Genomic DNA, 12,486 nt, shown 5'->3' on the forward strand with positions numbered 1-12,486 from the left:
GCAACTTATCAAAGGCTGATGGACTCAATACTAAAATCCCACAAGGGCTACGCAGCCGCTTATTGGACGATATTGTCATTACAGCCCCAACTGGGAGGAGCACTTAGTCCAGAAGTCTATGGTTGCCACAGACATGATTCAAAATTTAGGGTACTGAATACAAAAAGGACAATTCCAACCACAGCTAAACCAAGTTGAAGCCATAAAAAGGATACCCACTCCAATAACGAACCGGGACATACAACCATTCTTTGGGTTTACGGGATAATACCGGAGATTTATTCCTGGGTTCTCCATGACTGCTAGTCCCCTTACGGACCTCCTTACAAATAAGTACCCTTTACATATCCCTGTCTGGACCCAAACCCATGAACAGAGTTCAGAACCCTTAATGATATCATATGTAGCAGCCCAGTATTCCATTGACCAGGTTTTCCAAATAAATATGTGTTGCAAACAGACGCTTTGTGACAAGGTCTAGGGGCTGTCCTGTCCCAGCCGGATAAACATGGAGATCTGAAACCACTCCTGTAGATCAGCAGAAAGTTATTTCCCAGAGAGGTACAATATTCTACCATTGAGAAGGCATGTCTGGCCACAAAGTGGGCCATAGAGGTCCTTCAATATTACCTTTGGGGACGCGGTCTTCTAGTACTTACTGATCATGACCCTCTCATCTGGTTAGCTCAGAACAAAGAGTACAACTCTAGAATACTTCGCTAGTTCCTGGCACTGCAACCATTCTATTTTCAGGCCATGTATATTCCATGGAGAATGTCCGAACCGATTGTATGTCAAGACATCCGGCACTTTAATGGCCCCCACGGCCATTTCTACGGGGGAGCTATGTGAGGAGGAATAAGGGTTTGCGGAGGCCTCTAATGAGGCTGACAAGATGGGGCATGATCTGGAACAGAGCCACACTCTAGTGCTAAGCACCGCAGGAGGCTCAAAGTGGCCATGCCCCCTGGCCCACAAATGGAAAGCCGTGATGTGACTGCATCTACGGATCGAGACGGGGAGGAAGAAGTGTGGAGAGGAGCACCTGCAGCTCAAAACACAGAGGAGGGAATGGAAGTCGGAGAATGGACCAGTGATGACAGAGTGACAAGCATTAACCTGGACTAAGGATATGGAGGGAGAATGCGAAGCACTGAAGGGGATGAGCTAGAGGGAGGCGGATGCCAAAGCAGTCAAATCACCCTTATTCTGTAAACAAGCTGAGCAGCCAGGTCCTGAGTGTGAGGGCACCACAGCACAGATGTCCTTACAAAAACACAGACTCCATTCCCCAGGCTTTGTAAGTGTGGGGAAGCCATTTTAAGGTATGCAGTGGACAATGGTCAACCAGAGTTAGTCCAATTACATAATGGATTGGTGTCAAACATGTTGGAATCATGCAATACACCGATTCCAGCGTTAGTTGCATGACACCATGTACTCTGGGGGTTCCTCAGAAGATCACCCAGATCTGCCTGTACAGCCTTGCAGGGTGTGCCTGCCAGCCCACGCTCCTGCTGACCCCAACACTGTTCTGCCCTCCTGCTGGTGAGCCAGGCTCAGGCCAGAGAGGCAGAACAAAGGATTTCTTCCAAGGGAGAGGTGTGACCACCTCCCCCCTGTGTATTAGGTGTCTAAGGGGCTGGGGTGGGATAGCCTCTGAGTGCCACCAGACTGCTTTCCCTTCACTCTTTCCCTGAACTGATCATTATTTAATACATTTCTGGTTAAAATTAAAACAATTTAAACATCGTTCATATGTCTCCTTAGTAAGACAGGCAAGGGGCTCGAACAAAATCATTTTTGAAAGAGTGCATCTAAACGTAGAGCCTTCTTTAAAGGATGTTCTTAATAGTAAATCAGTTCTACAAGGAATTTCTTAATATCCTTTACCAAGACTTACCCACAAACTATTAAAAGTCAGCACAGAAGGGCATCTAACGGCTGGTATACGAACCCCCTTAAACATTCTAGACTTCTAGGGAAACAAGCTATAAGTAAATGTTGAGGTCTTATTGTGAAAATTATGCTAGCTACAGAACACGATTAGATGGCTATAAAAAAAAATAAAAAAAAAGATGTATTTACAGCTAAATCTATCTGATTAATATTGAAGTACAATGCTAAAATTCAGTCAGGGAACTTGACACTGAAATCTTGTACTGAACTTATAAGCACTGCCAGGACTCTGGATCTTTCCCAAGAGCTCTGCAACAATCTGGCTCAACATTTTTTACTGAAACAATGACATAATCAAGGCAAACGGAGACTTGCTGACTAATAGTCCAAAACTGCAAATCTATCATTAAGTACAGGCAGGCTTCCTCCAGAGTGGGAGAGGGGAATTATTAAGCCTTTAAAATGGACTAAGTTAGATATATTTTATTTTAAGGACTGTAGACCTATTACATTATTGCTAGCAACGGGCAAGATTGTTGAAAGGAGGGTCTCTAGGCAGTTGACTGCCCTACTAGATCACAGTTGCACGGATGCTTGGCAATTCGGATTTCAGCCTGGAAGAGGGACAGAATCAGCTTTAGCACTCGCACTAGATGTATATTATTTGACAGCTGACACAGGGGATACAGCTACACTTATTCTTTTTCATCTGATTGCAGTATTAAAAAAAGTGGACCATGACATTCTGATCAAGCATCTTTCAAACTTGAGAACGAACAACACTGTTTTGTCTAGGTATATCTCTTTCCTGAAATACAGAAGGCAACCAGTTATGCTTCTAACTTTTCGTTCTTCTTCGGAGGAGACTAACTGCGGAGTGTGTCAGGGCTCCTTCAATCTCCAACCATATTTACTTTTTATATAGGTGCATTCTTATTTCAGTTATTACATTCTTTTGATTCATTTTCAGGATATGTGCAGATGATGCTCAGCTAATTGTAAAGCTGGATCAACATTCATCTAGATTAGGTGTAAATATGGCTGTGTGTTTATCTGCAGTCCAGTCTTGGATGTCATTCAATGTCTTATAGCTCCATGCTAGTAAGATAAAGAAACTGTAGGATGGAAATCACATGACTAGATGGCTTTAGTCTACTGGACACAATTCTTTGGGCTGCTCCATCCCTTCTTTAAAAGGTATCCTTTGGCTTTAATCGTGATGACACACAACAATTTTAAATCAGACAGTCAAGGTTTATACGTGGCTGGGCTGGAAACAATTTGAACATACTACCCAAGTGAGAATTAACTCACTGGGTTCAAAATGTTCTGATGTACAGAGTCACTTATGGCACTGAAGTGTCTCCTCTTGCTATCAGATTTCAATACATTCAATCAATCAGAAACCTTTGTTTTAATTCTGAACTGCTTTTCTTTCTGTAGAGATCCAGAACTAGAGGTAGAGCGTTGTCATATATTCATCTATGGGACCACCCAGCTGTGGAAAAATGTCCGCTTTGAGAAATTTCTTAAAATGTATTCTGTTAATATATACTTTTTTAAAAGTCCTTTACTGATTTATGGTTATTTTAGTTTGTTTTATTGTCTTCAGTGCCAAGATGAACAATCAGGCACCTAATCTACTAATTTACCCACCAACAGTCAATGTCCACTATAGCATTCTGGGAGATCATGATAAAATGTGACAAATTAGCATGCGTCTGTGACCATAACAATGCAGCAAGCGTACAAACACAGAGGATGGAGAACCACTGGGACTGGAACTACAGCTCCCACCCAAAACGCAGAAATCATCCCAAATGTCCCAGATTCTCTGAGGAGCAGGGGAGGTTCACTAAGATAATGTGTTCAGTACAGCCCCCTATGAACAGGAAGCGTTCGAGGTGAGACTTGGGCAAATTGATGGAAAAGCGCAGAAGGGATGCAGTTGCCTGTAGGTGGTCTGACACCATCTGTGTTGTGAGTTGGCCTTGAGCAGCTAGTCATCGTACGTTAAGATGGATATTTTGCAACTTTCAAAGAAGAGCAATGGCCACCGTCATCCCCTTGGTGAAGACCTGAGCCATCAATGCACAGGTGTCAATTACACCCGTATACTCGGTTGTGTGCTCAGTTTATTCAGAAATCCCCATGTTTTATTCCTCATCACAGCTGAGTCGTTCAGTCCTCCTTGGGTGACAGTCGAGGACTCGCAGCATGTCTGGCTTCTTCCCTCTTCCAGGAGGATGGACGCTGGCTGAAGGTTATCTAGGATGTGGCTGTAGAAGGCAGTAGTGGAGTGCGTAATTAGAAGACTATGCAGATGTGCAGCACTACATGGGAACGCAGGCTTGCAGTTGACTAATGAGCCTGTTTTAATGATAGTAGTTTGGGCTGCAGGGTCAGAGGTCACAGTCTGCCTGGATACAATATGGTGCGACACAGCTCCACAATGGCCACAGTTTGCTGATGCAAAGACAGTCCTCTAGGGCTCAGTTTGTCAATGCTGGGGCATAGCTCACTCAAGGATATTTGGCTGCTGCAGTAGTACAGTCTACTGGGACACTTGACTCACTGATGAAGTGGCAGAGGCAATTGGTACAGTGATTCCCATCTGGAACTGCTCGTCCAGAGAGACTATGCTACACTGGCTCAAGCAAGCAGATCACTCTCCTCAGCCTTCCTGTTCAGACAGACCCTTGCACTACTTGGTCAAGCAATTTTTGTCTCTCCCTGAACAGTCACACTCCCAGCAGGGTTGGCAGGCTCTTTCCCTCTCTCAATAGGCAGATTGGGTTCCAGGTACTCCAAGTCAAGGGAACAGCATCTTTCTTCAAGGCATGACGCCAGGTGATGCCCCCACACCTCTGAAAAACAAAGCTGGCTGTCAGACAGACACCAGTTCTAGTTGCACAGGAGTTCTCAGAGTACTCTGCAGCACACTCCCTTCCTTGGTCAAAGAGAATTTAGAACTGGAACAATATGTGGGCCAGTCACTCCTACTTTTATACAGTGAAAGCAGAGGCGATGTGGATTCTGTGTACTTTCAGAAGCGGTTTGGGGTGGATCTTCTTTCAGGTGTTCTACCCAGACACAGCCTTTGTGTAGAATAATGCTCCTCACAGCACGGTATTCTCCAGCCTTGAGAACCCACAACAGAGGCTCAAAGTTAGTCAGTTTCCTCTGAGTGGTATCTGACAAAACAATGTCAGCCCAAAATGATACCAAGTTCCCTATAGCTAACAACACATTCTTACTGAGTTTGCAAGTATTTTATCAGTACTCAGTACAGTAGAAAAATAGATGACACATTGCTCTTTATAGGGATATGAAGCATTGCCTACCGTAGGTCTGCGCATCATAGGATTCAGTGCCTTCTTTCATATGTTCATAGAAATCGGCCTCTTCAACTTTTGTCTCGGCTGGGGTAGACTCCTTTTCCTCACCACTGGATTTTACCATCCTTAGTCTCTTCTGGACACGTTCACTGTGATCGCCCAATGAACGCTCATTATCTGCCTCACCAAGTTTTCTTTTGAAGCTCTGACAACACAAGGGAGTAGAGGAATAATTACCATCATTGTGAGAAACTACACTTGCTAACATAGGTTTACCACAGATACAAGCTATTGGGACTAGATTAGTTTACTGAAGAAGGAGGGGGTAAACTACCAAGAGTATAATGGGTTATTTGTGATTTTATAAAGAAATAAGATTTGGAAAAAATACCTGAGTTTGTCTTGTGCTTTGTTTTTGGGAAGCTAATCGTGCCATTAGATTGGATTCATGGCCTTCGGACTGATTAGCATCTGCCGCTCCGCTCCCATGCTCCTAGGAGAAGATGGAGAAAGTGCTCATCAAACAGCTCTTGGATAAATCCAAACACAGTACACAATGAAAACCATACCTAAGAACACCACATAAAGCATATCCTGCTTTACTAAAATAACACACTGTAAAATAATAATCAAACTTGGAATAAGGAATTCATAGATGAAGGTTCTTTAACTCACAAAAGACATCACTGTTTAGAAATCACCTTTCTGGTGGATATTCGCCCTCACTGTAGATTTATTCCAACAATGATCCACGCATTCGTGTTTTGTGAATATCAAACCCATGTTGCAGCCTGGCAGGTGTACAGAACTGGAATACGCCCTCTGCAACTCCTTTGTTGTGGCTTTGACCACGGAGGGATGAGCCGACAGGCCTACAAATCCATACGCCTACAAAACCACAGGCCTCCTAGGGGTTCCTTCATAGTCTGGATGTAACAGATCTTAATGCAGATGAGAATCCACTTTGACAGAGTTCTCTTTTACACCGGCTTGCCTTTATTGGTTCTAGTGAACCCCACAGAGAGCTCATCATCCACAGGAATGCATGTATCCCCGACCTCTGAAGATGCGCTGTGACAAGCAGTATCACTTACATCTGATATAGACTTCTAAATGCAGATTCCTTACCTTGGAAATTCCCATAGGCATGAGTCTGGATCTGTAGATTTTTCTTAAGCAGTACTCGCTGGACCTGCCCGCATGCTGACATCAATTCTTCTCTTTCCACGTCAGCCTTGAGCAGATCCAAAGAATAGCTATCCCTAAAGTCACTTTTTGACTGGACTTTTCAATGTTTGTCAAATCCTTTTTTTTTTTTTTTTAAATACTCGTGGTGCATTGAGATGTCGACACAGAAGACTGGGTTTAAGCCCTGTGACTCCTGTCATCAGATGATGTCAGTGACGGATCCACATCTTGTGTGTTTGTGGTGTTTGGAGTGCGACCATGAGCCGAAATTGTGCTCTGAGTGCAGGGCCATGAATCCGAAAGCTTTGAGGGAGCCGTCCCTAAAGTTCAAGGCAGCCCGGTGCTGCCCTCCACGTCGTTCCCGGTCACAAGGAAGGTCTTGAGAATGGTTGCGGAGCCCTCATTCTTCCTCGTCCCACTCAATCCTTGGGACGATCAGGTAAGCACAAGAAGATGTATAAAAAGAGCAAGCGTTCTTCGACTTCTCCCAGCCTTTCGGCTGTTATGATGTGGGAAAAAGAGTGTTGTCACTCTAGGACTCTGACCTCGGAGCCTGCTTCTAAGGCAGCTCTGCTACTCCCCGAGATTCCGGGAGTGAAGCCACCCCTGCTCAACGAGACTATGCGCCTCATATTTGGGCAGTCTGACTCCGCTGGAATGCCTTCGATCCCCAAGGACTTGGCAAAGGTCTCTTTGGGTTCCACCCCGGCGGATTTAGCGGATTTAGCACCCAGGGACACATTCGACCATTGAATCGTGTCAGTCGTGCCATCCCAACCTTCCCAGATGACGGTAGGAAAGTAACTTTTCATTAACACTTGAGAGGTTGCGGTAAGACTGAAGGGCAGAACAGCAAATTGGAAGTGTTGCAACACCATTGTAAACCGCAGGCTCTGGCTGTGAGACTATAGGCTGGGTATATGAAATATGCATCCTGCAAATCCTTTGAATGCCATCCAGTTCCCAGAAACCAAAACAGAAATGATATGAGCCAGCTTAAGCATTCTGAATTTGTCCTTTTAAAGGCATACAATGGCGGAAGGGCTAGTATAGGTCTGAGACGTCATCCCTCTTTGGTATGAGGAAACAAGGTACATAGTGAACCACTCGGAGTCTAGTACCTACTAAATGGCACCTTTGTCCAGGAGGAGAAACTTCTTGAATCAAAATAAAGGTGTGGTCCTGTGAAAATGTCTCTGGTATGGAATAAATAAGAGGCTGGGACAAAGTGAAACACAGGTCGCAGCTCTTTTGAACAATTTGCATAACTCATTGGGCTGGTGTGAGGGAAATATTATACCCTACTAGAGAGGAATAGTTGGAGACTTGCAGTCCTTGCTGGGGTGAATAGCTCCAGAGGGCACCAAGGTTGTACATGATTTAATAGAAAAACTATTTAACGGAATACAATTACTGAGAAACCAGTTTCCCTAAACTGGTTAGCAGAAACTTGTTAGATGAATGCCATTTACCATTTCATAGAAACCAATATGTAGAATGTCTTATTTTGAAATTGGCTTGTACATGCTTCTTTTTAAAGATGTAAATATTGCAGGTCTTACATCCAGAATAATTTTTGTCTGAGGTATTTATTTCTGTGCTTTACTTCATGGGACATTACTTTGGTTAAGTATTTTACAATATCAGTTACTATGGACACCTTTTGTTCACTGACCCCTCACCTCCTCTAAACACCACTCATTCCTAAACACCCACTAAAAACCCTAAACATGATCTATTTTTTTCTCCTAAAAGCCGCTTACCATGCCTAAATTACACCTAACACTGAAGCCTTTACATCACCATCACCACAAATTCCACTCATTCCGGACCCTAAAACATGTTCTGCCCTTAAACTCCGTCCATTCCCAACCTCTAAGATCCCTCACCACCGTAAACTCGGTCCATAACTAAAATCCTCACCATTCCTAAACTCTATCCATCACAGAACCTCAAAAAACCCTTACGAGCCTTGAACGGTGCCCATCTGTGAACCCTAAAATCCTCAACACTCCTACACTTCTCTGAACCCTAATAAACCTTCATTGCCCTAAATCTCCACGGATCCGTGAACCCTAGAAACCCTTCACCACCCCTAAAACTCCACCCATTCCAGAATTCTAAAACCCCTTTCTACACCTGGACTTCACCCATGTCTAACCCCTAAAACACCCTGTAGGAAACAAGCTATGTAGTGTACTGAATCTAAGGATACACTATTCATATACTACAGATGACCCTTATTATTTTACAGCTGTTAGAGAAATAATCCTAAAAGCATACCTTAAAATGGCTTCCCTGTTCACTTGCAATGTGTAAGTAATTGAAGTAGACATCAGAGGGGCATATCTGCGCATTCAGATATGTCCTCACATCAGATATAATGCACCCTGCCTTAGGGCTCCAAGGCCTGCTCTAGGGGTGGCTTACAAGTATTTAGATGCAGTGACTGGGCCAGAGAACAAATGTGTGTGCCAAGTCGTGTTTTCCCTCATGGCTCTCACCGTGACATACAGTCTGCGATGGCAAGCTGGATGCAATTTATTGGGGGGGGTCCCTTGGGGTGGCACAATACATGCTGCAGCCCTTAGGGACACTCTCCAGTACCCAGACCCTAGATATCATTTACTAGCAACTTACAGTGGCACTGGAGTGTATGCCAATTGGGTGCAATTTAGACATACACTTCATTTTAAGGTAAGAGGACAGGGGACCTGGTTATCAGGGGCCCAGTATACCTCAGTTGAAAAACCTCAGTGCCAGTGAGCAAAAAGTGGGGGTGATTATGTCATAAGAGGGTACTTCCTACACCCCCATTACCGATCCCAGAACCCCAACACCCTTCTCTTCCTCCAAGTCCAATTTTAATGTCATTATGGATTTGTCCTTAAAAAAGAAACAAAAATCTTTAAAATGTTTTCTTTAATTTTCGATTTATTTCTATTTCCTTAAAATTGTCTTGCCTTTAAACTGCCTTTTCATTATTTGGTTTCTTCCAATGAGCTTTCTCAGTTTTTGTTTTTCTACTAATTCACATACAGCACCACACTCCGTAGACAGACTGGGTTGAGAATGCATCTGCACTGACTGAGAAAGTTGATATAGTCTGTAAGCAAGGCCTCAGAATAGCACCTAAACTTTCTATACTGCAGGGGTAATTGTCTGATTGGTACTTCCGAAGAATATCTGTGGTCTGACTAACTTTAAATAGCTTTAGTGCTAACGGCCCTTTTCCGAGTAGTAAAGAGCTACCAAAGGGCAAGTCCGTAAGAAAGGTTTGTACAGCACCTGAAAGCCCAGTTGAGGTCATCCAGGCGTGCCAATAACAGCATGGCCTAGGCAGCTGGTGGTGTCTAGGTCCACACAACACACACCATGCTGCCTCCTGTCCATTTGGATTGATGGGTGAGAGAGTCTTGAAGGTCCTATGGGACAGCTAGCCAGCTCACACTGATAATCTTCTTTAAGGCATGGGTGTACCTGCTTCAAAGGTAAAAAGGATTCAAAGATATTGAAGCAACACTAGCCGAGGAAAACATTTTCTTGCCAAAGGCAATAATACAGTTCAATTTCCTATCAATGGGGCTTCAAGGAAAATCACTTGGATTGCCTTTACTGCTGGATGCTGTCGCCACAAGGCTTTCAGGCATTAAGTGTTTTGGCAAAATGTTAGGGTTAGACATGGAATGATCTGTGCCCTCTGGCCAGCGACCAGATGGGGTGTGTGGCTTAGACCAACTGGCCTGGATTGTCCTTAAGGGTTTTGTTAAATGGTAACAGTGGCTCAGTTGAAGTAGGATCAGGTTAACGTATTTCAGTCAATAAATTGGCTTTGGTATCTAGAGTAGACAACTGCACATCTAGTAATCCTGCTGCTCTTCCCAAACTACAGTAAAGGAGGCACTTTCCATTAGTGGACTAGATGTTGTGTCCAACTCTGTTCCTCAATGTACCTGAGCTCACTGGCATTTTACAAATCAAAGTACAGCCTTCATCAGCTTAATGAGACAGGAGCAGATTATCCGCCTCCTCAATCATCTGTTTTGTGAGGGCTTTAAGCTATGACCTGGGCTGCACTGGTGATAGACCCGAATAGTGCCTTCAGGCCTCTAATACTGCTGGCAACGAGAGAGTTGCCAAGGTTGAAGGTCTCGCTGTACAAGCCCTGGTTGATCCTTAGTTATTTCATTGTGCGGCATAGACATGCTGTGGGCCAATATGGGTTCGAGTTCAGAGACTGGCATCGCAATTCTGCTTCTCGCTAGACTTTCAGTAGCAGGATGAAGTTGAGTCCTGCTTAGCTTTCTTGCACTTTTTTGTTTTTTTTAAATAGAGGAAGATTATGAGCAGGAAATGGAGTTTGCGGGGCACAAACATGACCAAAAATAGAAAAGTGATTTGGAGTGGGACCTGCTTCAAACACAATCTCTTCACAACTTCTATGTTTCATATATAGCTTCACCTCCTGCTCCCTGGCCATTTTCGGGTGCATTAGGGCTCACTTATTGCACATATTCAAGCCATGGCCAGAGCCCAAGCACCACTGCCACATGTTGTGTGGGTCCGTGACTGATATCTGCTTCCTGCAGTGATAGAGCGGTTTGACTCCTATTGATTTCAGTGACTGGATAATTCTGAGTTATTAGGAAAACAAATAAAGTTGGAAGTGGAGCTCTTGATCCATGTTAAAGGGGACAGAAAGAACGGAGCTGATGTCAGCACAGAAAGGGTTATGTATGGCTTGTTGCTGTTACTCCTTGAGTGGTATGAAATCGATGCCGAACCCTATGGGGCTACCTACTAACGGTGCAAAGATAGCATTGCTAAAACAAAATATCCTGATCCAACTTTTAAGTCCAATTAAGTTTAGTTGTAATGTTTTGAGACTAAGAATTTTTTTTTTCTTTTTTCTTTTTTTTTTTTTTTACAGACAACAGTGAAACCGCTGAGAGCTAAAAGACCAAAACATTCAGCTAGATTGACAATCTTAGTGTGCCAAGCATACTCTGCTTAAACAAAGGCCACAACATTGTAACAGCTACCAGGACATGATATAGGCATGCAATGCCAAAATATGTATTTTTTCTAGATTATGTCTACTTTACCTCTTTGGCTTGGTCCTTCTCTGAAGCTGCACCGGCCTGCTCAACAGCACTCTCGCTCTGCAAGTTTTCTTCAGCTGTTTTGCCACTTGATTCATGCTCCATCCGATCTAAGCATTCTGGTATATCCTCCTCCTCTGTAGCCGGCTCTTCCTCCTGAGAATTCCCAGATACACAAATCAGAAAATATTAAAATCACACTCAAGGCTGGCTTTAGAGCTCAGGGCACCTGGTGTGACATTCTTTGTTGGTGCACCACCAATTACCTCCCCCTCCACGGTTTCCCTCTCAATAACCCTCCAATGATGTCCTTAATCACTCCATGGCTCCTCTCTAGTGTAGGAAGCTGGCTTTTTGTGTAGTGTACCAATGTAGGGGTACACCATGCAAACAGTCCAGACGACCCACATTGGTTTACAGGGGCATATTTTAATAATCCCAAATGCTTTACTTGTGGTAGTGTGGTTGAGCAGTTTAGGATTATAAGAGGCAAGTGATGTAACAAGTATTTGTTGTATATACAGAGTCAATAAATGAGAAACACACTCAAAAAGAAACCAGAGACCAATTTAGAAAAATTTTACATATTTTTATATATATTTAGACACCAAGATCATCAATATTGGGTAAGTACTTAAGAAGTTATTGATTTTTACAGAAAAACAGTAAAAATAGCAAAGTTGTCCGATAGGAGGCATGATCCTCGAACACGGTAATGTTATCCTATGGGAGACACATACATGGCATAGGTATACTTGCAAATGGTTGTAGAAGGTATTCTTTAGTACTTAAGGTGCTGGGGACCAAAGTCCAAAGTACCACCAGCAGTTTGGGTTTATCTGTTCTGGTGTGTCTGAGAGGTGCTGATCGCGTTGGTAGCCTCGAGAGCTACAGCGGTGAAAGTTTAAGGGGACTTGTCAAAGCAGTAGAGTCTGTAAGGGGGACTCGGGGACAAGTCC

General features: G+C 43.7%; 1 protein-coding gene across 1 annotated transcript in view; it reads right to left on the reverse strand.

The window, feature by feature from the left end:
- MDN1 (midasin AAA ATPase 1) overlaps positions 1–12,486 on the reverse strand; it is a 1,740,009-nt gene that overhangs the window by 143,885 nt on the left and 1,583,638 nt on the right. Inside the window, exons 90-92 of the mRNA XM_069235499.1 lie at positions 11,531–11,683; positions 5,629–5,730; positions 5,244–5,442 (exon numbers count right to left, since the gene is read on the reverse strand). Coding sequence (XP_069091600.1) covers positions 5,244–5,442; positions 5,629–5,730; positions 11,531–11,683 — 454 coding nt within the window. The remainder of the gene's footprint in view (positions 1–5,243; positions 5,443–5,628; positions 5,731–11,530; positions 11,684–12,486) is intronic.

Source organism: Pleurodeles waltl, chromosome 5, assembly GCF_031143425.1.
Source record: "Pleurodeles waltl isolate 20211129_DDA chromosome 5, aPleWal1.hap1.20221129, whole genome shotgun sequence".
NCBI lineage: Eukaryota > Metazoa > Chordata > Amphibia > Caudata > Salamandridae > Pleurodeles > Pleurodeles waltl.